General features: G+C 46.2%; 2 protein-coding genes across 2 annotated transcripts in view; one reads left to right on the forward strand and one right to left on the reverse strand.

Annotated features, from left to right (window-relative positions):
* The window catches only part of DHX29 (DExH-box helicase 29), a 63,861-nt gene extending 46,256 nt beyond the window's left edge, over positions 1-17,605 (reverse strand). Inside the window, exons 1-5 of the mRNA XM_082255195.1 lie at positions 17,553-17,605; positions 8,672-8,884; positions 4,527-4,600; positions 1,718-1,831; positions 2-131 (exon numbers count right to left, since the gene is read on the reverse strand). Of these exons, the coding sequence (XP_082111321.1) occupies positions 2-131; positions 1,718-1,831; positions 4,527-4,600; positions 8,672-8,855 (502 nt within the window). The 5' untranslated portion in view covers positions 8,856-8,884; positions 17,553-17,605. The remainder of the gene's footprint in view (position 1; positions 132-1,717; positions 1,832-4,526; positions 4,601-8,671; positions 8,885-17,552) is intronic.
* Positions 17,606-17,821: 216 nt separating this feature from the next.
* The window catches only part of MTREX (Mtr4 exosome RNA helicase), a 232,204-nt gene continuing 222,740 nt past the window's right edge, over positions 17,822-27,285 (forward strand). The window contains exon 1 of the mRNA XM_082255208.1: positions 17,822-18,069. Coding sequence (XP_082111334.1) covers positions 17,966-18,069 — 104 coding nt within the window. The 5' untranslated portion in view covers positions 17,822-17,965. The remainder of the gene's footprint in view (positions 18,070-27,285) is intronic.

The following is a 27,285-nucleotide window of genomic DNA, read 5'->3' on the forward strand; positions in this document are numbered from 1 at the left end:
CCATCTGGCAGGTTCAGGCAGAGCCAGTCTAAAGCTGAGTGCAAGTCTCCACCATACAGGATTGTGTTTGTCATGGCTTCTTCTATGTGTTCTGATTTAAAATTAAACTCCTGTAAAGCCATATAGAGATCCTATGAAGAGTAGAACACAACATATAAAGATCAATAATGGTCAGAATATAAACTACAGTAAATATTTGACTATTTTTTTCACTTGATCAATCTCTACTGAGTTCCACGAGCTTCTCTGGGACTATTACACATCCCCACGGTACTTATACCAGAGCAGATTTACAAAAATACAGTACCTTGAAAAAATATTCATACCCCCTTGAAATGTTCCACATTTTGTCATGTTACAACCAAAAACGACAATGTCTTTTATTGGGATTTCATGCGATAGACCAACAAAAAGTGGCACATAGTAATTGTGAAGTGGAAGGAAAATGACAAATGGTTTTAACATTTTTTTTACAAATAAATATCTGAAAAGTGTGGCGTGCATTTGTATTCAGCCCCCTTTACTCTGATACCCCTAACTAAGATCTAGTGAAACCAATTGCCTTGAGAAGTCACCTAAATAGTAAATATAGTCCACCTGTGTGTAATTTAATCTCAACATAAATACAGCTGTTTTGTGAAGCCCGCAGCTATGTCCAAACTATGGCCCTCCAGCTGTTCAGGAACTACAATTCCCATCATGCCTAGGTATGTCTGTGAATGTCAGAGATTTACAATGCCTCATGGGAATTGTAGTTCCTGAACAGCTGGAGGGCCATAGTTTGGACAACCCTGCCGGGCTTAGAGGTTTGTTAGAGAATCTTAGTGAACAAACAGCATCATGAAAGCCAAGGAACAAACCAGACAGGTCAGGGATAAAGTTATGGAGGCGTTTAAAGCAGGGTTAGGTTATAAAAAAATATGCCAAGTTTTGAACATCTCACGGAGTACTTTTCAATCCATCATCCAAAAATGGAAAGAGTATGGCAGGGATATGCAAACTGTGGGCCTCCAGCTGTCGCAAAACTACAAGTCCCATCATGCCTCTGCCTCTTGATGTCATGCTTGTGGCTGTCAAGAGTCTTGCTATGCCTCATGGGACTTGTAGTTCTGCAACAGCTGGAGGGCCACAGTTTGCATATCCCTGGAGTATTGCTGTAGGCTTGCTGATATCCTCGTGGGTGATCCTGTAGGTGCATAGATTCTTTTTCATGAACAATACCCGTTTAAAGGTCTTAAGCACTCCTGGTAAGATGCCCTCCAAGCAAACCATCTACATTTGTATAATCGCGTATTTAAACTTATGGATGTTTGTATTATAATTGTGTTTGTAATTATTGTTTTTTATTTCCAGTGGCATTTTTATGTAGTATTCTAAAAAAAAAAAAAATCTCCTGAAGAAGCCAATGATTGTCAAAACATGTTGAGTTGAAGTTACTGCATATTCAATCAAGCCACCTGGATATCCTTTGATGGATTTTAATATTCAACAACACTGCTAAATGTTGATTTTTTACAATGCTTTTGTTGTAATAAAAATGTGGATAGTTTTATCAAATATTTGTGGCACCTTAAAAAACAATATTTCTATAGAGATGTGGTGCCCTTGATCCCAGGGTTGTCCGGTACTTTCACATTTACTACATGAAATGAAGTAGATACATCACTGTTAAGTAGCATTGCTAGTAAATAAAAAGCGTAAGAACCAAAATGCAAACCTGTAACTTCTTAGAAGTCAACCTTCCAGACACCATTCCTTTATCGGAGTTTAGCTTTTTATGCTCGTTTATCAAATTAATTATCCTCTTCTCCAATTTACTATCAATTACAACCTGTTGATAAACAGAAATCAATTAAAAATGAACAACGCTGCAGTTATGCGATTGTGAACATCCTGCTGCCAAAGGTAGATATTTGCGATTAGCTATGGACTAGTATCTACATGGAGTTTGTATGTTCTCCCAGTGCTTGCATGTTTTTGTTTCTGTGTACTCTGGGTTCCTCCAACACTTCTGATATGCTGGTAGGTTTACTGGCTTCTGTCTAAATTGGCCCTACTGTGTGTATGTATGCATGCGAGATAGGAACCTTAAAGTGGAGCTCCACCCGCTTGTGTGCATCCTCCCCCCTCCGCTGCCACATTTGGCACCTTTCGGGGGAGGGGGAGCGAATACATGTCAAAACCAAGTACCCGCTCCCACTTCAGGGTGAAATTTCCAGCCCCTCCTCCTTCCTTGCTGCTGCCTTCTGGGAGACACACAGGTCTCTAAAGACAGCTGGACCATTCAGAACATGTGGCGCGACAAGCGCATGCACAGTAGGAAACAGGCTGTGAAGCCACAAGGTTTCCCTTAGTGAAGATGCCGGCGCCTGCACCTGTAGCCGATGAACGGACCGGCTTGGGGTGCCGACATTGCGGAATCCCTGGACAAGTAAGTGTCCTTTTATTAAAAGTCAGCAGCTACAGTATTTGTAGCAGCTGACCTTTAATTTTTTTTTATTTTTTTTACAAGCCGGAACTCCTCTTTAAATTGTAAGCTCCTTAAAGTCGTTCTAAAGGATCAATGTTTTTTTTACCTTCATGCATTCTATAAAAACTAAAAACCTTCTCTGTTCAGAAGCCCCCCTAATACTTACCTGAGCCTCATCTCAATCCACTGATGTGCATGAGAGCCACGGCTCTCCCTCATTGGCTGAGACAGCAGGGAAGCCATTGGCTTCTGCTGCTTTCAATCACAGCTAATGAGGCGAGAGAGGGGGCAGGGCCGTGACTCTGTGTATGAATGGGCATGCAGAGCTGCGGCTCGGGTGCCCCAATTGTAAGCTGCTTGTTCTTGGGGCACTCGGGAGAAGGGAGGGGCCAAAAGAAGAAGAAGATGGGCATGCTCTGTGAAAAAACACTGAACAGAGCAGGCAAGTATGACAGGTTTGTTATTTAAAAAAGAAAAAGCCTTGAATATCACTTTGAGGTGAGGGGCTGTAAAGAATGTATTGTAGCGGTATATAAATGAATACAATAAATAAGGAATTGTCTACTAAGCTGTTTATTTTCATGCTCTGCCTCCAAATATCACATCTCTCAAAATGTGGAGATGCCAGTTGGAAGATGGAAACACTGCTTGACTCTTCTCTATGATTTTAGTATAAATGTGTTTCCGCCAGCTGATAATGGTAGACCCCTTCATCCGATCTTTGCAGGAGATGACTTTGGGGATGGGGGCAGGGTGCAGCACTAGGAAGGGCCTGGTACCTAGTAATAACACGTATTTCTGAAGTAGTTAGCATATATTACATGGTGGGCAAAATATGTTTCTACAAAGCTGCAGGTTTGCATAGGGTGAGCATACATATTTTACCAATAGAAGGAGGAGTCAGCCATTTACAGAGAAAACAATAGTTACTGGTTAGCAACCAATCAGCTTGAAAAGGGGATGTCTGCAGCAATACGGTGTAACGTTAGAAAAGCATACCCCGTGAAAATTGCATACCCACGTCACTTCCTGTGAGGAACAGCTGAGCAGCGTAGCAGTGCGCATGCTCACAGCCTCGGATACGTCATTGAACAGCTGAGGAGCTTACTAGTGCGCATGCACGGAGGGTATGAAATTATCACGGCAGTGTGTGTAACGTTACACCACATCAGCTGTTGCGGCGGTTACATTAAAACAGCTCGGTTGCAATATGAGTCATCTCCGCTCCTACCCCTGTCACTTCCCTGATCTGGGATACTAAATATAAAAGCGGCGGCGGGTGTATGAAATCTAAATGAACGGAGATCTCGGCTCTGTGATTTATCTTTTCATACAGCCGCCGCCGCTTTTATATTTACTAGCCCAGATCAGGGAAGTGACAGGGGTAGGAGCGGAGATGACTCATATTGCAGCTGAGCTGTTTTAATGTAACCGACGCAACAGCTGAGGCGGTGTAACGTTACACAGACTGCCGTGAAAAAATTATACCCTCCGAGCATGCGCACTAGTCAGCTCCTCAGCTGTTCGCTGACGTAGGTGCATCGGAAGTGACGAGGGTATGAAATTTTCACAGGTAGGTTTTTTTCACGGAACAACGGCACAGCTTACACCTACAAACGTTCTGTCATCAGACCATGAACAGCCAGATAACATTCTCCTTCTTCTGCAGACACCTTTACACTGCCTACCTTTGTAACCCCTTATAGTACAGGAATGCTTAAAGTGATTGTAAAGTCTGATTGGCTGACTGACTTTTATTGACAGCAGCAGGAGCCAATCGCGCCGCGCTGCTGTCTCAACCAATGAGGAGGGGAGTCCTGGGCAGCTGAGGCACTCCTGCAACATTGCTGGATAAAGATGGGCTCAGGTATTAGGGGGCCTAAGGGGGGCTGCTGCACACAGAAGGTTTTTTTATCTTAATGCATAGAATGCAGCACACCGATGTGAACGGCATTCATAGGTAATAACTATTTTTTGGTTGCCATGTGTTGGGAGTCACAAATGCGCCCCAGCGCATCCGGTGTGAATGAACCCTTAACAAAGCAATTGTTCTGACCTTCAGCACAGATTTGTCATGATTCGCTGAAGCTCCCTGGTCAACCGTAGCAGCAAAACTGTATGTCTTGGGTCCTGAAAAATAAAGGTTTAAAGAAAGATCATGAACATATTATTCAGTGCGGAAACCCAGGATAAACATTATAGCTGAATTACAGGCAAACAACTACATACAGAATACTGTTTAAAAAAAAACAAAGGATTTTCATTTCTTTTCTTCCAGTCTTAAGAGCAGCAGATTCGCCACTGGGTCACTTTTAAAAGCAGCGCAGGGGTCACCCCCTCCCACAGCTTTCCGGTGGTTCTCGGGCTTACCTGGCTGATCAGAAGCTCTAGGAACCTATCCAGGGCTGATGGTGGCTAGGCATAGAGATGAGCAAAGGAAAGATGGCCGCCACTCATCTCTATGCCCTAGGACAGTGATGGTGAACCTTGGCACTCGAAATGCTTTTAAACTATATTTCTCATGATGCTCAATTACACTGCAGAGTGCATTAACATCATGGGAAATGTAGTTCTAAAACATCTGGGGTGCCAAGGTTCGCCATCATTGCGAAGAACTGGAGTGATGTCATGATGTAACCTCTTGTTCCGGCCACATTTTTTTTTTATCTTTTGCTTTTAAGGGTAGGAGAGATTTGGGGTCTTTTAGACCCCAACACTCTCCATAAAAAGGACCGGTCATGCTGTATTGTTATCGCAAGGGATGTTTTGATGTGTCCCCGTCCCAGCACGCAGTGGTGAACGCATTTGTAGGTCACGCCCACATATGTAAACAGTGTTCGCACCACACATGTGAGGTATCGTCGCGAACGTCTGAGGGACAGCAATATTTCTAGCACTAGACCCCTCTGTATCTCTAAACTGGTAACCTGAAGAAATCTTTAAAGCGTCGCCTATGAAGATTTTTAGGTACCATAGCTTGGAGCCATTCCACAAGCTCACGCAATTTTAAAGAATGACATGTTAGGTATTTATTTACTCAGCGTAAAATCATCTTTAATATTATACAAAACATTGGGGTATATATTCCTTTTTTGTTTTTTTTTTTTAATTCATTAAAATTTATTTTTTCCCAAACAATTGGGTTTGAAAAGCCACTGTGCAAATACCGTGTGACATAAAAAATTGCAACAACCGCCATGTTATTCTCTAGGGTCTCCGCTTAAAATAATATATATATATATATATATATATATATATATATATATATATATAAAATGTTTTGGCGTGCTAAGCATTTTTCTAGCAAAAAAGTCAAAAAGCTTGAGTTTTACTTGTAAACAACAAGTGTCAGAAAAAGGCCCGGTAAGCAAGCGGTATAACTAAAGCCAAACTTTTTTTTTTTTTTTTACTTTTTGATAGAGTGGGGAGGGATTAGGACACCTGTCAGTTTTTAATGCTGTCTGTGCCTATCTCTATTTTTCATGTTTAACCTTATCAACAGAAGTGAAAGTAAATCCCAAGGTTTGAGTTGTCCCCAGTACAGTTAGAGGAAAAAAATTGTAATACAGACACTAGTTCTTGTGACAACCAGAGAATGCCTTTTTGAGCGATTATCGCTCACTTCCTGTTTTAGCTATGGGACAGGAAGTGAAGGGAAATCTCCAGAATGGGACACAAATGGCAAAAAAGTACAGGGGTTAAACCCTGCCTTAATCTATTCAAAATACAAAGTGAATCTGAAAGAAAGTGACATTTTCATTATCAATCAGCTGATGCACTTATGAGGAACATTGCAGGGTTACAACCCCTTTAGAAGTGATTAACCCTTTGGAAGTATTTAATCAAAAATTAAATTTTTTGTTACAGGGTACGCCTAAAATCTGACTGGTATCTTAGTGCAGATCTCAGGGAAATTCAATAAGCTTATCACAAAAGATGGAAATGACATGTCTGTTTATTTTGGGTTGCCATATTGCATTGAATTTTAGAGAAAATTTAAAAAATCCAGCTTGAAAAAGTGTAGCTTATATTATTTTTTTTTATTTGCTATTTTTTTTACCCATGAACGTGGAGTTACCATCTTCAGGCTTGCCATATATTTGTTTTTTTTTTCTTTTCCATTCACCCACAATGACTGAAATTCGGTCAGTCCCTGCTGAATTGGACGATTTTGATCAGTGTATGGCCAGCTTTAGTCCCTAATATCTTCCATAGCACCAGTAGGGGAACTGGTATATAAATAGAAAGACAGATAAAAAGATTTTTACAAGACTTGAGCTCTTTGGATTAACCTCCTGAGGTGCAGGTGGACTTCTTCTTACACCCCGTTCACGCTGAATGCGGCTTTGAAATCGTGCTATTTCAGCGTGATTTCAAAGCCGCCCGTCAGTGGGATTTCATGTATGATTTGCTGACATCTGTGCGACTTCATGCACAGATGTTTATGCAAGTTGCACATTAAATCTCCAAAAATAGTACAGTAACCTTTTTTAAAACTGGTGCAAGTCAAAGTCGCACAGATTGAAACGGTTCCATTGGCACCAATAGGATGCGACTTGTCATGCAATTTTGAACTGTCAAGTGGCACGGTGTGAATGGGGGCTTAGAATTTTTGTCTCTTGTTTAAGGGCACGCATAGACAGAAAGTCGCACATATTAGACAGGTGAAATGTCATTGTTCCTTTTTCCCTTTCCTTTCCCATTATGTTCTTTTGATTCTTTGTTTGCTCCCTCTTCTTCCCCTGGATTTCCTGCCATGGTGCTGATTGGATACAACATTGTACTTATCCATACTACTTTGATGTGATGGATATGTTTGTTCTATACCTATGTAATTGCTGCAATGTTTGTAAAGCTTTGGTGACTTTTATGCAGTATGCTAAATGCACAGAACTTTTAACCACTTTAGCCCCAGCCCTATTTCGGACACTTTTTGTTTACAAGTTAAAACCAGTATTTTTTCCTAGAAAACTACTTAGAACCCCCAAACATTATATATATTTTTTTAGCAAAGACTCTGGAGAATAAAATGTCGGTCATTGCAAAATTTTTTGTCACGCGGTATTTGCGCAGCGGTCTTTAAAACGCCATTTTTTTGGAAAAAATTTGAAAAATCACATTTCACTGCATTTAAAAAATACTAAACAGTAAAGTTAGCCCATTTTTTTGTATATTGTGAAAGATGATGTCACGCCGAGTAAATAGATACCAAACATGTTACGGTTTAAAATTGCGCCCCCCCGTGGGATGGCGACAAACTACGGTCAATAGAGATCTCAATCTGCGACGCTTTAAATTTATTTAACGGTTACCAGTTTAGAGTTAGAGTGTAGCTCTTTTTTTTTAATTATTGCCCACGCTCTGGCGATCGCGGCGATACCTCACATGTGTGGTTTGAACAGCGATTTCATTTGCGGCTCGACTTGCGTATACTTTTTTTTTTGTGCGCGAGCTAACGGTGACGGGGACGGCTAAATTTTTTTTTTTTTTTTTTCCTATTTATTTTTTCTTTTTTTTTAAACTTTATTACAGGTTTTTAAAAAAAAAAAAAAATCTGATCACTTTTATTGCTGTCACAAGCAATGTAAACATCCCTGGTGACAGCAATATGTCGTGACAGGTACACTTTATGGAGGGATCGAGGGTCTAAAAGACCCTAGACCCCTCCACTACACTTCCCTGTATGCAAAACGCCGAAAACGGCATTTTTGCATACAGCCGTTTTTCAAATCTGCCGCCTTTTGCAGCACAGTAACCCGGACGTGACGTCATGGACGCCGCCTCCGGGTTACGTCATCGGAGACCCGATCGATGCCGTTTCCGGCATTCATCGGGACTCCATCCAGCCGGCGGACGTGCCGGCTGGGTGCTCGGGGCTCCCGGTGGGACGGTAGCCCCGAGCAAAGCCGCGGAAGGCGGCGGGAGGGGGGGGGACGTCCCCTCCCGCCCCCCCGGGTAACGATCGAGCGGCTCCCGAGCCGCATCGATCGTTACCGACGGAAAGCCGACCGTCGGCTTCAAACAACGGTACCGGGATGATGCCTCTAGCTAGAGGCATCATCCCGGTATAACCACTCAAAGTCAGCCGACGTAGAGGTTACGTGACTGGTAGTAAAGTGGTTAAAAAACGTTCACTAAATAAACAGACTGAATAAAAAATGAACTTAACTTTGTCTATAAAAACAAGCTTCAGCCTTTTACCTTGTTTATTCCGTGGCTCCTTACCCCCTGAAGACACAGTTGCAGATTTATTGGTTTGTCTCTTGGTTGAATCCTCTCCAGCAGTCCGGGGTTCCGCTGCTGCCCTGGACCTGTTTGCTGCGGCAGCCACTCCCTGGACAGAAGGAGCATTGCTGTGTCGACTTTTCTTATTTTTTCCTCCCATTTTTCGAGATCCTCAGGAGGATACTTTGTCTATCAACACAAAAAGAACAAATATTACATAGCAGTCTACATTTACACAATTTACAAAAAGTCTGCAAAGGGAAGAAGAGCTGGTCATTATCTGTAATGTGGTAGAAAACTAGTCTATGAAGTGAATCTTCTAAACTGCGTAATAGACCTGATTATTGAAGGGGTTGAAGATAATCCAATCAAAGCATTCTAATTCAGGAAATCATAAAGTTAATTCAGGCTGCTCTGGGCTCACATGGTGGCATGTTATTACCTTGGTACTGGTCAGTCAAAATGGGGGCCTCCCCCTTCTTCTTTCTATTTGTAGGGTTTACCCATGTAATTTCTGCATTTGCGTCATCATGCACGTCACGATGCAAATTTGCATCATGACGTTAAAGCGGAATCGCGTCATGGCGTAAATATACATCCAGACGCAATTTTGGTGGGGAATGTCACCATCTAGTGGGGGGAAACCAAATCTGGGGAAATATCAAAAGTTCACCCAAATCCCCAAGAAACCGCTTTAAAAGTAAATATAAGAAGGCATTGGGACAATTTAGTGAGGACACATTCATATTCCTATATATATATATATATCTCTGAAAAAAACCTTCTTTATATTCCCAGTCTTCTCTAACTATTTTTTACAGTCTAGAACATTATAGACTTATATTCTATTTAGGGGGAACTCAGAATGCACACTGCAAAACCTGATCATTTCTTGATGAAGGGCAAATAAGTAAAACCCTAATTTAAGCCTGAGCCTGATGGCGCATACGAATTTAACCAGAAAATCCACCTTGCCTCTGTGTTTAATAAATATTTATCCAGGTTTCCCTTTCTTACACCCAGTTTTGGTTGTTCAATGACCCAGAACTTGAGTTGGCATGGTTCCTTACTATGCACCTGTCACATATGTATAGCCAAGGTTCTATCTCTATTGAGAAATATATCCCCAATGTGCTCCAAACCCCTCGCCAAAAACTGGTGAATGGTCCTGCCCACATATAATTTGGGGAAGGAACACTTGGCTGCGTAGATCACTCCTTCTGAGCTGCAATTGTAAAATGATTTCAATTGGATCATTGTATCATTCTTTGGGTTTAGAAAATCCTTAGTTGTCGGGATGTATATGCATGCCTTGCAATGACTGCATTTAAAGCAGCCAATGGGTTGTCACGGTAACCAAGTGGAAGTAGATGGTTGTACTGGAGTTCTGTCGAGATGTCTGTGTAAACTATCCAGCTTCCGATAGGCGATATTCTCTTAGACAGACTTGACAAGAGAGCATATGAGAGAGAGATTTGATATAAAGGAAGGTTTGAATAGCTTTTTTAGCATTCAGATTCAGACCAGGCAGGTAATATTTGCTGCTCCTAATGCCAGAAAGCCACCAGGCTTTGTGAGCAGTGAACACACACATACTAGCTCCAGTGGATAGCTTTGCTACAAGAAAAGATATTTAAAGAGGAGTTCCACTCCCCAGGAATAAAAATGAAAAGTCAGTAGCTACAAATACTGAAGCTGCCGACTATTAAATATTAGAACTTACCTGTCCAGGGTTCCCGCGATGTCGGCACCCGAAGTCGATTTTCGTATCGGCTCTCGGGTGCTGCTGCCGCCGCCATTCAGGGTAAGGGACCCCCACAGTAAAGCCTTTTGGCTTCACAGCTGGTTCCCTACTGAGCACACGCAAAGCGTGCTGCGCTTTCTAATCAGCCGGGCAGCGGAGGAAGAAGGAGGGGGCTGGAAGCATATAAGTAGACGTTCCACTTTTGGGTGGAACTCCGCTTTAAGATCTTTATAGAAATGAGCCATAGAGATAGAGCTCACATTATAGACCATCTTGTCTAGATAGAGACAATCTGAGACTCAATGAGAGAAAGTAATTCTTCTCTTTTCTCATTACTAATTTTATCTTTTTACTATTGTGTGCACTGAATCACCAGTACACTATTGGCCAACCAATAAACCCACCCTCCCTTTTTCTACATGTATACAGTCCAGAGAGTGTTTTATAGGAATGAATAAAGGCTATATTTTAATACCTTTGGCTTATGGCGTTTGTTCAGTGTAGCTTTAGTGTGTTGCCAGTCTGGTATTTTTTTCTAAATTCAGGTATTAGTCTGTGTTGATAATAAAATAAGCCTGTAAATAAAAATAAGCTGCGTAGTGAGAGCTGATGGGTATGCACAATACACCAATCACAATAATAATAGAATGAATATGAAAATTCACCCAAAAATAATAATAATAATGAATAAGCATCAAATGCCAGGTGGGCAACAAAAATGATGAATAAGTGTATATCTAGTATCCACTAAATTACAAACAGAGATAGATAGATGAATGCATATAGTAATAAAACATTAGATGTCCAATGAAAAGCAAATAAATGCATTGATTGTGACCGTAGATCAACAACCACATGAATCAAATAAGATTAGTCCATAATAAACTTAGTAGAGTCCCAAAAATAGATTCCAGAATCAAGGTATTGAGTGAAGTGAATGGAAATGATCCTGTAGTACTAATCACCACGGTGCTCCCACACAAGTGACATGCATGTCTCCTTACCAGATTCTGGTATAAATGAGCCTCTAAGTAGTAGTTCCTCACAGCGCCACTCTGAAGAGATCCCAACTCCAGCAAACCCCCAGGTTATGGCCAGAAGTGGATAGTAATGCCGGTAATGTCCACAAGATGGAGCTCTTTGTCAGTGGCAGCTGGGTAGACAAAACGACTCCTTCCTTTGAAAGAAGCCTGTCTGCCTGCTTGCAGTCCTCTATACAGTGAATGGGGCCATGCATAGCTCACTCTTCAATTCCACCACAGTACCAGCATGTCGGGATGCCCAACTCCTGCACATGCACAGAAGTAATGTCATCCCACACCGGCCAAACAAGATGGCTGAAGACTGGCACTTGGAGGAAACCGAGGAGAAGATTGGTGAGGGACCTCACGCACTGCAGAGAAAAGGTGGCTTTGAAGTGGAAATCTAGGAAAAAACGAACTAACGCTAAACCTTCTCTCTGCCACATTCTAAAACAAATCTATCTAACCCTGTAAAGCGAAAGTTGCTATACTTACCTATTCCGCAGCTGATCCAGTCCAGTCCCAGCATCAGCGGCGGGTTTATTGTGGAGGTGGGTGCAGGAGAGGCACCCGACATAGTAAATCTACGGGTGACGTCACTTCACAGATTTCACAGCTGTTGTCAATCCTCTCCTGTACAGAGCTTCTGCCGCTGAAGACCGGACCAGACCGGATTAGCTGCAGAATAGGTAAGTAGAAAGATTTTTTTTTTGCAAAAATCGCAGATCGCCGCCATTACTAGTAATAGTAAAAAAAAAAAAAAAATAAAAATGACAAATCTTTCCCGTAGTTAGTAGACGCAATAACTTTTGCGCAAACCAATCAAAATGCACTTATTGCGATTTTTGTTACCAAAAATATGTAGCAGAAAACAAATTATCCTAAAATGTTAAAAAATTTTGATTTTTAAATATTGTTTTTTTTTTTGGAATGTCATATAGCAGAATGTGAAAAATGTTGTTTTTTTTTTCAGAAATGTCGCTCTTTTTTTGTTTATAGCGCAAAAAAAAAAAAAAAAACGCAGAGGTGATCAAATACCACCAAAAGAAAGCTCTATTTGTGGGAAAAAGAGGACATAAATTTTGTTTGGGTACAGCGTCGCACGACCGCACAATTGTCAGAGTCACGCAGTGCCAAGTTGAAAAAAGTGGCCTGGTCATTAAGGGGGCAAATCCTTCCGGTCTTAACCACTTGCCGACCGCCGCACGCCGATCTACGTCGGCGGTCAGCCCCTCACAGGCAAAGTGACGTAGGGCTACGTCACTAGCTTGTGAGGGTCTAGGGAGCGAGCGCGCGCCGCCGGAGGCGCGCTCCCGCTCCCGCGTGGTCACGGACCCCCCCCCCGCGCGTGTGACCGGCGGACCCGATGTCCGCCGGCCACTCTGCGATCGGCGGGGGAGAGGGAGAAAGTCAGGCAGCTTGTGTAAACAAGCTGCCTGTCATTCTCCCCTCTGTATGAGAGCTGATCATATGGATCTACTATGTAGATCCGTTGATCACTCTGCATACAGCTGAAGCCACAGCCAATCACAGTTAGAATCACGCCCCTAGGGACACACACACAGCCCCTCCCTCTCAAATAAAGTTAACCCCTTCACTACCAGTGTATTTTTACAGTAACAGTGCATATATATAGCACTGATTACTGTAGAAATGTCACTGGTAACCCCAAATGTGTCAAAAATGTCAGTCAAGGGTCCGATCTGTCCGCCGCAATGTCACAGTACCGCAAAAAAAAAAATCGCAGATCGCCGCCATTACGCGTTAAAAAAAAAACAACAAAAATGACAAAAATCTTTCCCTTAGTCAGTAAACGCAATAACTTTTGCGCAAACCAATCAAAATACGCTTTTTGCGATTTTTTTTTACCAAACATAGGTAGCATAAAACAAATTGGCCGAAAATGTTAAAAAATTTTGATTTTTACATTTTTTTTTGGGGGAATTTCATATAAAAAAAAGGGAAAAATATTGTTATTTTTGCAAAATTGACGCTCTTTTTTTGTTTATAGCGCGTGATCAAAAAATCGCACAGGTGATCAAATACCGCCAAAAGAAAGCTCTATTTGTGGGAAAAAAAGGACGCCAAATTCGTTTAGGTACAGCGTCGCACGACTGCGCAATTGTCCGTTAAAGTCACGCAGTGCCGAATCGCAAAATAACCCCTGGTCGTTTAGCAGCCAAATCCTCCGGGGCTTAAGTGGTTAAAGTGGTTAAGGACTTTTTCAGTTCATGCGATTACACTGCGATATTGTGATTTTGCATTTTTTCACATTACACATTGTGTTCCACATTTATTTACATGTTTTAGACCTTACCTAGGAACCAGGGTTTGAATTTATCATATTGATTTATATTTGTGTATTCCCCAATATTATTTATAAGGCCCCTTTCACACAGGCGGACCGTTCAGATCCGCCTGTCCATTTTTTTGGCGGATCTGAACGGTCCCCCCATGCATCTCTATGGGGCATCTCATGTCAGCGGAGACATGTCCGATCCGTCAAATCTGGACGGATGGAAACCCTATTTTCCATCCGTCCAGTGGATCAGATCGGATAAGAACGGACCGACGGTCCATTCCCATTCGATTTCCCCCATAGAGATGCATGGAGAACTGACAGCTATGTCTCCGCACACAGCGCGGAGACACAGCTGTCATCCTTCTGCTCAGCGGGGGATCGGCAGATCAATCCCCCGCTGAGAAAAAAAGGACATTAAAAATAAGTGCCTATACTGTTTAAAATCCAGTAATACACGGTCTCTCCCTGCTCTGCACATGCTCAGTTGCTCTCCATTTTTAGGCACTGCTGAGTTTGTAGAGGCCGATCTGCTGACAGCCTTAAAGCGGAATTAAACCTGCCTATACCTTTACAGCCAAGGAAGCTGCTTCTGTCTGATCTGCAACTGCCATAGTACTGCACATGTGATCAGTTATGACACCAGACATTTGATGGTTTGACAGTTTGGTTAAGCAATCAAACAAATGTGACAGTTAGCAATCCCGGCATTCCAGGAATGGAACTGTTTTTTGAAACTGTTGAAAATGATCTGGGCTTCAGCAAAATAGCAGCCTCCGGCAAGAAGAATCGGGAACAATGCTGGAGGCAATTTAGAGCAGACACCAATTCTGGTAGCATTATTATTATTATTGTGGAATGGATGTTCCTTGCTAAAGAACATTATTTGTATCAACTTATTATGGAAAGTTCCACTTACATTTTTTTTGTAACAAATTTTAATATAATTTTATTTATTTTTTTACTTTATTGCTATCACAAGGGCTTAACAAACCCCCCGTGTGGTAGCATTGGGAAGCTGACAGGTACTTTTTATGGAGACATTGGGGGTCCATCTCTTCTGTCCTCCAAAGCAGTCACCTAACACTGACGGTGCTTGGTTAGCTGCTTCCCCTACTGTAATAGTCAGGGAATGACACCTCTGAAATGAGAAGTGATGAAATCATTGTTGTTCCCGACTTCAGTACTTGAAGAGGAGATCGGAGAGCAGAGAGCGGATGTTCCTTCATCTCCTCCTGCTTACCTTCCTGAAGCCCTCTGATGTGGTTCTGGGCTCCCAGGAAGAGCAAGAGAGCCTGGTAACCACAAGAGATACTGGCAGGGGCGGAACCACCCCACTACAAAGCCACCCAGATCACTTTACTGACGGATGAACTAAGCAAACAGAAGCTACCGCAGTCATCCCACCGCGGCCACGGTACCGCCGTCATCCCACCGCAGCCATGGTACCGCACTCATCCCACCGCAGCCATGGTACCGCAGTCATCCCACCGCAGCCACGGTACCGCTGTCATCCCACCGCAGCCATGGTACCGCAGTCATCCCACCGCAGCCATGGTACCGCAGTCATGGTACCGCCGTCATCCCACCGCAGCCACGGTACCGCAGTCATCCCACCGCAGCCACGGTACCGCAGTCATCCCACCGCAGCCACGGTACCGCAGTCATCCCACCGCAGCCACGGTACCGCCGTCATCCCACCGCAGCCACGGTACCGCAGTCATCCCACCGCAGCCACGGTACCGCAGTCATCCCACCGCAGCCACGGTACCGCAGTCATCCCACCGCAGCCACGGTACCGCAGTCATCCCACCGCAGCCAGGATACCGCAGTCATCCCACCGCGGCCACGGTACCGCCGTCATCCCACCGCAGCCATGGTACCGCAGTCATCCCACCGCGGCCACGGTACCGCCGTCATCCCACCGCAGCCATGGTACCGCAGTCATCCCCCCGCAGCCAGGATACCGCCGTCATCCCACCGCAGCCATGGTACCGCAGTCATCCCACCGCAGCCAGGATACCGCAGCCATCCCACCGCAGCCACAGTAATGCAGTCATCCCACTGTGGCCACAGTAACGCAGTCATCCCACTGTGGCCACAGTAACGCAGTCATCCCACCGCAGCCAGTATACCGCAGTCATCCCACCGCAGCCATGGTACCGCAGTCATCCCACCGCAGCCATGATACCGCAGTCATCCCACCGCAGCCATGGTACCGCAGCCATCCCACCGCAGCCATGGTACCGCAGCCATCCCACCGCAACCATGGTACCGCAGTCATCCCACCGCAGCCATGGTACCGCAGTCATCCCACCGCAGCCATTGTACCGCAGTCATCCCACCGCAGCCATGGTACCGCAGCCATCCCACCGCAGCCATGGTACCGCAGTCATCCCACCGCAGCCATGGTACCGCAGTCATCCCACCGCAGCCACAGTAACGCAGTCATCCCACCGCAGCCAGGATACCGCAGTCATCCCACCGCAGCCAGGATACCACAGTCATCCCACCGCAGCCACGGTACCGCCGTCATCCCACCGCAGCCATTGTACCGCAGTCATCCCACCGCAGCCACGGTACCGCAGTCATCCCACCGCAGCCATGGTACCGCAGCCATCCCACCGCAGCCATGGTACCGCAGCCATCCCACCGCAGCCATGGTACCGCAGTCATCCCACCGCAGCCATGGTACCGCAGTCATCCCACCGCAGCCATGGTACCGCAGTCATCCCACCGCAGCCACAGTAACGCAGTCATCCCACCGCAGCCACAGTAACGCAGTCATCCCACCGTGGCCACAGTAACGCAGTCATCCCACCACAGCCAGGATACCACAGTCATCCCACCGCAGCCAGGATACCGCAGTCATCCCACCGCAGCCAGGATACCACAGTCATCCCACCGCAGCCAGGATACCACAGTCATCCCACCGCAGCCACGGTACCGCAGTCATCCCACCGCAGCCACGGTACCGCAGTCATCCCACCGCAGCCACGGTACCGCAGTCATCCCACCGCAGCCACGGTACCGCAGTCATCCCACCGCAGCCACGGTACCGCAGTCATCCCACCGCAGCCAGGATACCGCAGTCATCCCACCGCGGCCACGGTACCGCAGTCATCCCACCGCAGCCATGGTACCGCAGTCATCCCACCGCAGCCACGGTACCGCAGTCATCCCACCGCGGCCACGGTACCGCCGTCATCCCACCGCAGCCATGGTACCGCAGTCATCCCCCCGCAGCCAGGATACCGCCGTCATCCCACCGCAGCCATGGTACCGCAGCCATCCCACCGCAGCCACAGTAACGCAGTCATCCCACCGCAGCCATGATACCGCAGTCATCCCACCGCAGTCATCCCACCGTGGCCACAGTAACGCAGTCATCCCACCGCAGTCATGTGCTTGACCCTCCACTCTCGGGATGTACGAAGTATGTCCAAAGAGATGAAGTATTTTACAGTGTGGTCAACTCCATGGAAATCTGCCAGCACATCTAACACTCCCCTCCCCCCAGACTAACAATGCTGCCCAGAGGTGTCTCCATTGTCCCTCCACCCTAAGACGGGAAGTGTGTTACTGGCCAGATCACATGCTGAAAATAAAGGAAAACATAAGACTAATACAGCCACCACATTTATGGATTAGCAAAATCTCCCATCACATGGATCTCACGATCCACCCCGATCTCTTATGGAGTATACGGAGACATTATAAATCATGAGTGATCCCCCCTTTCCCGTCTGTCACCATGCTGTGTTATCTGAGGGCCCCCGCATTGTCACTCACCATACACACATCATTCCCATCTCAGACACACGGCGCTACGTCACGGTTCCCCCAGCTCCATGTGACGTCACGGCTCCTCAGCACACTGAACACTAGAGCGCGGGAGTATGGAAAGTTCCGGGGTCCGGTCTGGCCGCCATTTTCTTTAGGATAAAAACCTTCAATACTAGGGCTGTATGTCTTCGAAAAGATGGCGATGCGGGACCTATTTGGAAGACACATTCTTAGTTAAATGATTTAAGGTGCTTTCCCTCCTTTGAGACGTTCTGTGGAGGACATTACAGCTAGGGGAGATACACACGTCATCTCAGTGCGTCCTCCGTTAACGCGTGAGCGGTTGTTTGGCTTTCCGCGGCTGGTGTTGGGGCCTACGCTGGTTTGAGAGACTTCTGTGTTCGGAGCGCTTTGCAGGAATGGCGGACGCCTTCGGAGATGATTTGTTCTGTATGATCGATGAGGAGACTCCGGCGGGCAGTAAAACGGCGATACCCGGCCCGACTACCTCCGCTGCCAGAGGGTGAGGAGAGGGGGGATGGGGTCCAATCAAAGGGTTAGAAAATGGGGGTTTCCTCAAAGGTGAGGAGAGGGGGGATGGGGTCCAATCAAAGGGTTAAAAAATGGGGGTTTCCTCAAAGGTGAGGAGAGGGGGGAATGGGGTCCAATCAAAGGGTTAAAAAATGGGGGTTTCCTCAAAGGTGAGGAGAGGGGGGATGGGGTCCAATCAAAGGGTTAAAAAATGGGGGTTTCCTCAAAGGTGAGGAGAGGGGGGATGGGGTCCAATCAAAGGGTTAAAAAATGGGGGTTTCCTCAAAGGTGAGGAGAGGGGGGATGGGGTCCAATCAAAGGGTTAAAAAATGGGGGTTTCCTCAAAGGTGAGGAGAGGGGGGATGGGGTCCAATCAAAGGGTTAAAAAATGGGGGTTTCCTCAAAGGTGAGGAGAGGGGGGGATGGGGTCCCGTCTAAGGGTGAGGGGGGGGGGGGGTTGGGGTTTCATCTAGAGGTGCACTGAATGGAAATTTCGATGTTGAAACCAAAAATGCAGGAGGCTGAAAGGCGAATCCAAAAATGACAGTTTTTAAAAATATTTATTTATATATAAAATTGTATTTAATTTTTTAGTATCAATTTAAGAAAATTTGAATTTGTCGCCCATTATTGACAGCTTTAGCGCAAGAAACACATTACTTAACATTCTGTGTATGTTTTCACACTGGTTTATTATTGCTGCATTAAAAATCCTGCTTGCTGCGTTTTTTGGTCAGTTAAAAAAAAAACATATAAAAAGCATTTTTCCATTGAAATGCATTAAAAACGTAGCAAGAACGCATTAATGCACCCGTGTTTTTGATGCGTTTTTTGAGTCACATGGCCTATGAAAAACACACCATAAGCACAGTAAAATCGCCGCAAATTTGCGGTAAAATTGTGCGCGCATTTTTTTTATTGGCAAAATGTTGACAACATCTTCGCCCAATATGTTTCAGTGGCCAACATTTTGGTGCATCTCTAGTTTCAAAGGTGAGGAGATTGGGGGGATGGGGTCCCGTCAAAAGGTGGATGGGGGGATGGGGTCCCGTCAAAAGGTGGAGGGGGGGATGGGGTCCCGTCAAAAGGTGGATGGGGGGGATGGGGTCCCGTCAAAAGGTGGATGGGGGGGATGGGGTCCCGTCAAAAGGTGGATGGGGGGGATGGGGTCCCGTCAAAAGGTGGAGGGGGGGATGGGGTCCCGTCAAAAGGTGGATGGGGGGGATGGGGTCCCGTCAAAAGGTGGATGGGGGGGATGGGGTCCCGTCAAAAGGTGGAGGGGGGGATGGGGTCCCGTCAAAAGGTGGAGGGGGGGATGGGGTCCCGTCAAAAGGTGGAGGGGGGGATGGGGTCCCGTCAAAAGGTGGAGGGGGGGATGGGGTCCCGTCAAAAGGTGGAGGGGGGGATGGGGTCCCGTCAAAAGGTGGAGGGGGGGATGGGGTCCCGTCAAAAGGTGGAGGGGGGGATGGGGTCCCGTCAAAAGGTGGAGGGGGGGGATGGGGTCCCGTCAAAAGGTGGAGGGGGGGGATGGGGTCCTGCCAGTGGGTGAGGAGAAGAGGAAGGTGTAGGTCTCTGTCAGAGGGGGGGTGCAGGAGTGAGATGGTGCTGTTGCTTAAAGTGAATGTCAAAGTAAAAATATATATATATCACACACAGGTGCATCTCATAAAACTAGAATATCAAAAAGATTATTTCAGTAATTCAATTCAAAAAGTGAAATTCATATATTTTATATAGATGCGTTATACACAGAGTGATATATTTCAAACATTTCTTTCTTTTAATTTTGATGATTATGGCTTACAGCTAGTGATAACCCAAATTTCAGTATCTCAGCAAGTTAGAATATTTATACATAGGGCCAATAAAAATGAAATCTTTTAATACAGAAATGTTGGCTTACTGAAAAGTATGTCCATGTACAGTAAAGTATGCTCTCAATACTTGGTCAGGGCTCCATTTGCATGAATTACTGCTAGAGTTGCCACCTCATCCCTTTAAAACAGAACACAAATTAATTACACAGGTTCTGAGGCTAGTTTAATGCAGAGAAGGCTCCAAGTCAGTTTAATTACCACCTTAATCAGCCACAGAACCTGTGTAATGTGTTCTGTTTTAAAGGGATGAGGTGGCAACCCTAATTACTGCATCAATGTTGGTGTGGCATGGAGGCGATCAGTCTGTGGCACTGCTGAGGTGTGATGAAGCCCAGGTTGCTTTGATAGCGGCCTTCAGCTCATCTGTATTGTTGGGTCTGGTGTCTCTCATCTTCCTCTTGACAATACCCCACAAATTCTCTATGGGGTTTAGGTCAGGCGAGTTTGCTGGCCAATCAAGCACAGTGATACCATGATCATTACACTATCAACTCGCTAGTTTTGGAGAGCAAAACAATTTTGCCTCATATACCACTCATAGTTACATAGTTAGTGAGGCTGAAAAAAGACACAAGTCCATCCAGTTCAACCTATGATGTGTGTGTGTGTGTTTGCTTTTAACCGTACATTGTATACCCCTGTATGTTGTGGTCTTTAAGGTGTCCATCCAATAGTTTTTTGAAACTATCAATGCTCCCCGCTGATACGACTGCTTGTGGAAGAGAATTCCACATCCTTACCGCTCTTACAGTGAAGAACCCCTTACGCACTTTAAGGTTAAACCGCCTTTCCTCTAGTTTTAGTTAGTGGCCACGTGTCTTATTGTATCTCCTTTCTCTGAATAGTTTGTTCCTTATGCTAGGGTCGCCAGTACAGTATTTGTACATTGATATCATATCCCCCCTCAATCGTCTCTTCTCCAGAGAGAATAGGTTCAGTGCTTGTAGTCTTTCCTCATAGCTGATGTCCTCCATTCCCCTAATCATTTTTGTTGCCCTTCTCTGGACTTTCTCCAGTTCCAGCACATCCTTCCTGAGGACCGGTGCCCAGAACTGGACAGCATACTCCAGATGTGGCCGGACCAGAGTCTTATAGAGAGGGAGAATAATCTCTTTATTTCTGGAGTGAATCCCCTTTTTTATACAACCCAGTATTCTGTTGGCTTTGCTTGCAGCGGCTTGGCACTCATGGACTTAAATGACAAATACCATAGTAAAATCATGTAATTTTTATTGAGAAAAACATCATTAAAAGGTGCGCACATATGACCCCATGACTGGAGGCGTATCACATAAGTATACACAGTACAGGTTAAAATTGTGTGATTATTAGGAATACAGGATGACCACTAACATGTTTCGGACTTGGAGAGGTATTGTCCTTCAGAGGTTACATCCAAATCTAACCACACATCTTAAACAAAATAATAAATGGTAAGTACATTAATGAAAATGCGATCAATACGTATTGCTGGCAATATGTATACAAAACGCAGTACTTATGTGTCGATAAAGAATTATAAAATATAAAAATCCATTTCTCTTTCGTTCGTTGACAGACACAGCTCCAGAATCTTCTTGACCATTAGGTTATGCTCCCCCCTACAGGAGTAGGACACTAGGCAGGAAGAAAGCTTTACCACGCCACTGCCCTGGGGGGGGGGGGGGGGGGGAATGGGGGTATACTCCTCCTTCCTGCTATAGGCATTGTTTTTTTTTTTCTGCCTAGTCAGAAGTAAGGACCCTGTCCCTTGCTGGGATCTCTGGTCCTGGCCTTTTTTCCTTTTTAAACAGATATTTTTTTCCTTTTTTATTTTTTTTTATGTTCCTGTGAGAACTACAATTAACTGCTGTTAATTCTATATCCTTACGGTCTCCCCAGTCCGGCCAGTGGGCACGTGCAAACTTTAGCTCTGCGCTAGGTTGGCCACGACACAGCCCCACTGGACAGGGGCTGATCTGCGAGTTAAACGTCTCGTGAGGATGCATGCAACCTGGTTCAGGCCTGAGTGGCAGTGTGCCTCCTGGCCCACAGCACCCCCATTCCAATGGAGAGGGGGTCTGTCTGGAACGTTGCCCACCTGGTTCCATGGTATGGTAAGTAATGTCCCTCCTTCCCCTATGACCTTTCAGGGTGGACGTGGGTCGGACCCCCGGGTTTCCTTCCTTCGCACACAGCGACCCCCCCCCCCCCCCATGTGTCAGGATCCCCTGTGGACCACCCCCATCTCCTGCCCTTTACTGTACAGCTGTCCATTGGTGTCCCCTGTGGGTCCTAGGAGCCACGTGAAACTGCCGTCTTGCCGCATGGTGTACAGCTTCCAGTGCTCTGCTCTGTGCTGATCGGGGGTGGTGAGTTATTGTGGGTGCCCTAGATGGATCTCCCTCTCTCTGCTACAGCAGCAATTCAGCTGTGCTGGAACTTGTAGTGCCGCTATCGTGGCGGCGGCAGAGGTCACATAGCAGTATTTTTTGTTTTCTAGGAGTCCCTGGAGCAAATTTCACCCCCTGATACCATCTCAGAGGCTGCGGGCCCTTCTGGGTCCCAGTCTGCGATGGTGGCTCTGGAGTCATTAGTGCCCAAGTTTGATTTGGTCCTGCAAAAAGCGTCCACCGCCTTAAACTGCCTCTCTTCTGTCTCCTCAGATTCTGAGTCTGATCTGGCTGCCGTGGATGCGAGTCACCCTGCTGGGTCTGCGCCCATGCACCCCGAGTGCTCTCATAGTGCGGATGATTCCTGTTCCACTACAGCCGCGTATGAAAAAGCGCTGGTTAAGGCACTGGTTGTATCAGTGCGGAAAACTTTTTAAAAATGGAGGATGCCACTGTCGGAGGCGCCAGTCACCTTCAGTACCCGAAAATCCTCAAAAGCTGCAAAAGTTTTTCCTTTTCCCGCTTATTTTGACAAAATTCTCGCAAATCAGTTGGGTTATCCTAGACTCAATGTGGTGGTTCCTAGGCGTTTTACTTGAAGGTACCCCTTTGAAGAGTCTCTGTTAAAGTGAACGGTCCCACCTGTGGTGGATTCCACAGTTTCCAGACTGAAGTAGGCTAAGCTTTTGCGCCAGGATCAGGAGGGCTAACAGCTTCCCTCTGCCTTTGTGGAGCTGGCAGGCCAGTTGGTCCAGGGGTTGCAGTTTCTCTGCGACGCCTCTTTGGATGTGGCTCCCTTAGTTTCTAGGTCAGCCTTTCTCAACCTTTTCAACACGGAGGAACCTTGAAATAAATTTCTGGTCTTGGGGAACCCGTGATAAGAATTAAATATCTACAACTCATGACACATTAGTGTGACAGTCAGTGGCAAGAATGCTCCTTACTCTTGTCATCATTGGGAAGAGAAAACCCCCTTACAGATAGCTAAAAGGAACAATGGTGTCATTGGAAACTTATCTGAAAGGCGGAAATTTACCATTGCTCAAGGAACCCCTAGCAACCTCAAGAGGAACCCTGGTTGAGAAACCCTGTTCTAGGCTGTCTGTGACAGCAGTGGTCCTTCGGCACATGATCTAGCTGAAATGCGGGTCTGTGGACCAAGCTTCCAAGAAGACCTTGGCGGATCTCCCCTTTATGTGGGATCGCCTGTTTGGGTCTTCCCTGGATGAAATCATGAAGGGAGTCGCAGGAGTACTCTCCTCCCACAGGCTTCCAGGGGCAAGAGTCTTGGCTCATGAGCGTTTTTTTTGTCCCTTAGGGTCTCAAGAAAGAGGACCCAAATCTGTTTGGAATGTCTCCGGAGGTTCCAAGAGGACCTGGCCTGGTAAGCCGAGAGCAGGTCCATCCAGTTCTGCAGACAAGCCCTCTTCTGCCTGAAGGAGTGCCCTCACCCGTATCTGGGTTGGGGGGGGATTTTCTTTTTTTTTTTTTTCTGGACCCGTGGACCTCTTTGATTCAAGACATGTTGTTCCACGTGCTGATTCGGTCCGGCTACAAAATCAGATTGCGGTCTTATCCACCAGAGAGGCATGCGTGGTCTCTTTGGGGCGGTACAAGATTTGCTATTGCAAGGAGTGGTTGTACCAGTTTCTAAACTCGGAACGTTTTCAGGGTTTTTATTCAAACCTGTTTACAGTTCCCAGGAAGGAAGGCAAAGTTTGTTCAATCCTGGATCTCAAAGCCCTGAACTACTTTGTGCGGGTACAGAAGTTCCGGATGGAGTCCATCCATTTGGTAGTGGCATCCCTTCATCATTAAGTGGATCTTCTGGCCTCTATCGATATCAAGGACGCTTACCTCCCATATCTCGAGATATGTCGGACATCAACGCTTTCTCCGTTTTGCCGTGGGCGAGGAGCATTATCAATTTGTGGTGTTACCCTTTGGTCTCGCCGCTGCTCCCCAGATGTTCACAAGTGTTGGCCCTGGTGTTAGCATTGTTGTGACAGCGGGGGATTGTGGTGCTGGGGTACCTGGACGATTTTCTTCTACAAGCAGAGTCTCCGACTGCTCTACGGGACAACCTGGACATCACCGTGCGGACTCTGCAGGAGTTAAGGTGGTCTCTGAATTTTTAGAAGTCTGCTCTGTTTCCGTCCACCTAGTTGGACTATCTGGGTCTGACTCTAGACTCGGCCGGCCTCAGCCAGGGTGTTTCTCCCGCTGGAAAAGTTCCAGAAGCTACAGGATGCCATTCGACTTGTCTAGCAGTGGGTCGACTTGCATGCGGGTGCTGGGCCTGATGGTGTCTACCTTCGAGGCTGTTCCATTTGCACAGTCCCACATGAGACCTCTGCAGAGAGAGATTCTTGCCAAGTGGGACAAGAATCCACACTTTCTAGACAATCTGATACTGTTGAGCTGGGGTACGAGAGGGTCCCTTATCTTGGTGGCTTCGCTCTCCGGCTCTTTGACAGGGAAAATCCTTCCTTCCCCTGTACTGGACAGTGATCACCACTGATACCAGCCTTTCCGGTTGGGGAGGTGTTTTGGGCACGGACTGTTCTCAGGAGGTTTGGACTCTGGAGGAGGCTACCGATCAATGTACTGGAACTTCAGGCGATCAGAGTTTGGCCTATTGGACAGTTTGTCATCAGGGGTGTCTGGTATGGATTCAATCTGACAGTGTCACTGCCGTGGCATGTGTCAATCACCAAGGGGGCACAAAAAGTGTCCTAGCGGCTCGGGAAGTAGCCCAGCATTCTAAGGTGGGCGGAACATTTCGATCCAGCTCTTTCTGCTGTGCGTATTCCGGGGGTGGAAAATTGGCGGGCGTATTATCTTAGTGAACAGGCCTTGGACCAAGGAGAATGGTCCCTTTATCCGGAGGTGTTTCATCAGCTGTCTTTCCAGTGGGGAACTCCACAGAGGTGGATCTGTTAGCCTCTCGTCTCAACAGGAAGGTGCAGAGATTCGTGGCAAGGTCTCGGGATCCTCTGTCCGACACCACAGGCACACTAGTGGCTCCTTGGGGCCAGTACCGTCTGATATAAACCTTTTCCCTCTCTCAAACTTCTGCCGAGACTCCTGCGAAGGATCGAGGCAGAAGGAATTCCGGTCATCTTCGTGGCCCCAGACTGGCCTTGCCGGTCTTGGTACGCAGATATGGAACGGCTGCTCGCCGATGTCCCTGGGCAACTCCCTCTCAGGGAAGACCTGTTGGCCCAAGGGCTGATCTTCCATCCTGCTTTAGTCGCTGCCTTTAACAGCTTGTCTGTTGAAAGCCAGGTGCTGAAGGATATGGGGTTGTCTGACTCGGTGATTCCCACTCTGTTGAAGGCTAGAGAATCTACCTCTAGAAAGATTTACCATCGCGTCTGGAAGTCGTATATTGCGTAGTGTGAGTCTCTGGGGGTTTCTCCCCGTTTCTTTTCAGTGGCTCCAATTTTGGCATTCCTCCAAAGAAGTGTGGAACGGCGCCTGGCCTTGGGTACGATCAAAAGCCATGTTTTGGCCTTGGCGATTTTCTTTCGTCCTTTGGCTATGCATTCCTTGGTTCGTACCTTTTTGTTCAGGGGGTTCAAAACTTGGCTCCTCCTGTGCGTTCTCTGTTGCCTCTGTAGGATCTCAATTTGTTACTGTTGGTTCCTCAGAAACCGTCTTTTGAAAATATTCACGAGATTCCTCTGCTTACATTGTCCCAGAAGGTAGCCTTCTTGGTGGCAATTACTTTTGCACGCAGGGTGTCTCGAGCTGGCAGCATTGTCTTGTGGTTCAGAGATAAAGTGGTGCTTTGCCCTTGTCAGTCGTTCCTTCCTAAGGTTGTCTTGGGTTTTCATCTGAATGAAGACATTGTGTTGCCTTCCCTGCGTCCTAAGCCTGAGGAGATTGCCTTGCATTCTCTGGATGTGGTTTGGGCGATCGTGTACCTGGCGGCAACCTAGTCATTTAGGAAATCGGACTCCCTTTTTGTCCTTACGGATGGACCTTGCAAGGGGTTGGCAGTGTCTGCCGCAACCATTTCCAGATGGATTAGACAGACGGTAGTGCAGGCCTATTCATTTAAGTTGCAGATTTCCTTTCCCTGTTAGGACGTATTCTATGCGGGTGCTTAGTTTCTCCTAGGCCTTTCGGCATCAGGCGTCAGTGACGCAGGTTTGCAAGGTGGCCACTTGGTCGTCTGTGCACACTTTCACAAAATTCTACAAAGTAGATGTGTTGGTATCTGCGGATGCTGCTTTTGGCCGCAAGGTTTTGCAGGCCACGTCTTGAGGACTTTGTCCTCTCTGAGGGTGTATGTTTTTCAGGTGAGCTCCAGTTGTTCCTGGATGAGCTCCATGTTACCTGGTTGGCTCGGTTTAGCCTTTGCGATTATTTTTATTTTTTTTTCTCTCCTGTGTTTCTCTCATCCCTCATGTTTTGACACTGCTGTGGGACGTCCCAATGGTCAAGAAGGTTCTGGAGCTGTCAGTGAACGAAAGAGGAAAATTGGATTTTTGTCTGACCGTAAAAACCTTTTCTCTGATCATTGATGGATACAGCACCCACCCCTCTATTAGAGTTGGGTTATTTTTCTTCTGACACTGCTTGCAACAAAACTGAATGCCTTTAGGAGGAAGTGGGAGTATACCCCCTGGGACTGCCCCATAGGCATAGTAAAGCTTTTACCTGCCTAGTCTACTCCTGTAAGGGGCGTCATAACACAATGGTCAAGAAGATTCTGGAGCTATGTCTGTCAATGAACATCAGAGAAAAGGTTTTACGGTAAGACAAAAAGCCACTTTTTTTAAATAATGCAGTAAGGGATTGTTTACTGTAGCAGTTGAGGCAGTAAAACCACATGGTTAAACCATGTTTTTTCAACCACTTAAACCATCCCTCTTTAGCTGCAATGGTAGTGGCACTACCACCCTCCAAACGTGATAAGTGAATAAAGCCATGCTGTAACTGCGCACAATA

Source organism: Pelophylax lessonae (assembly GCF_965119305.1).
Source record: "Pelophylax lessonae genome assembly, chromosome: 1".
NCBI classification, from domain to species: Eukaryota; Metazoa; Chordata; class Amphibia; order Anura; family Ranidae; genus Pelophylax; species Pelophylax lessonae.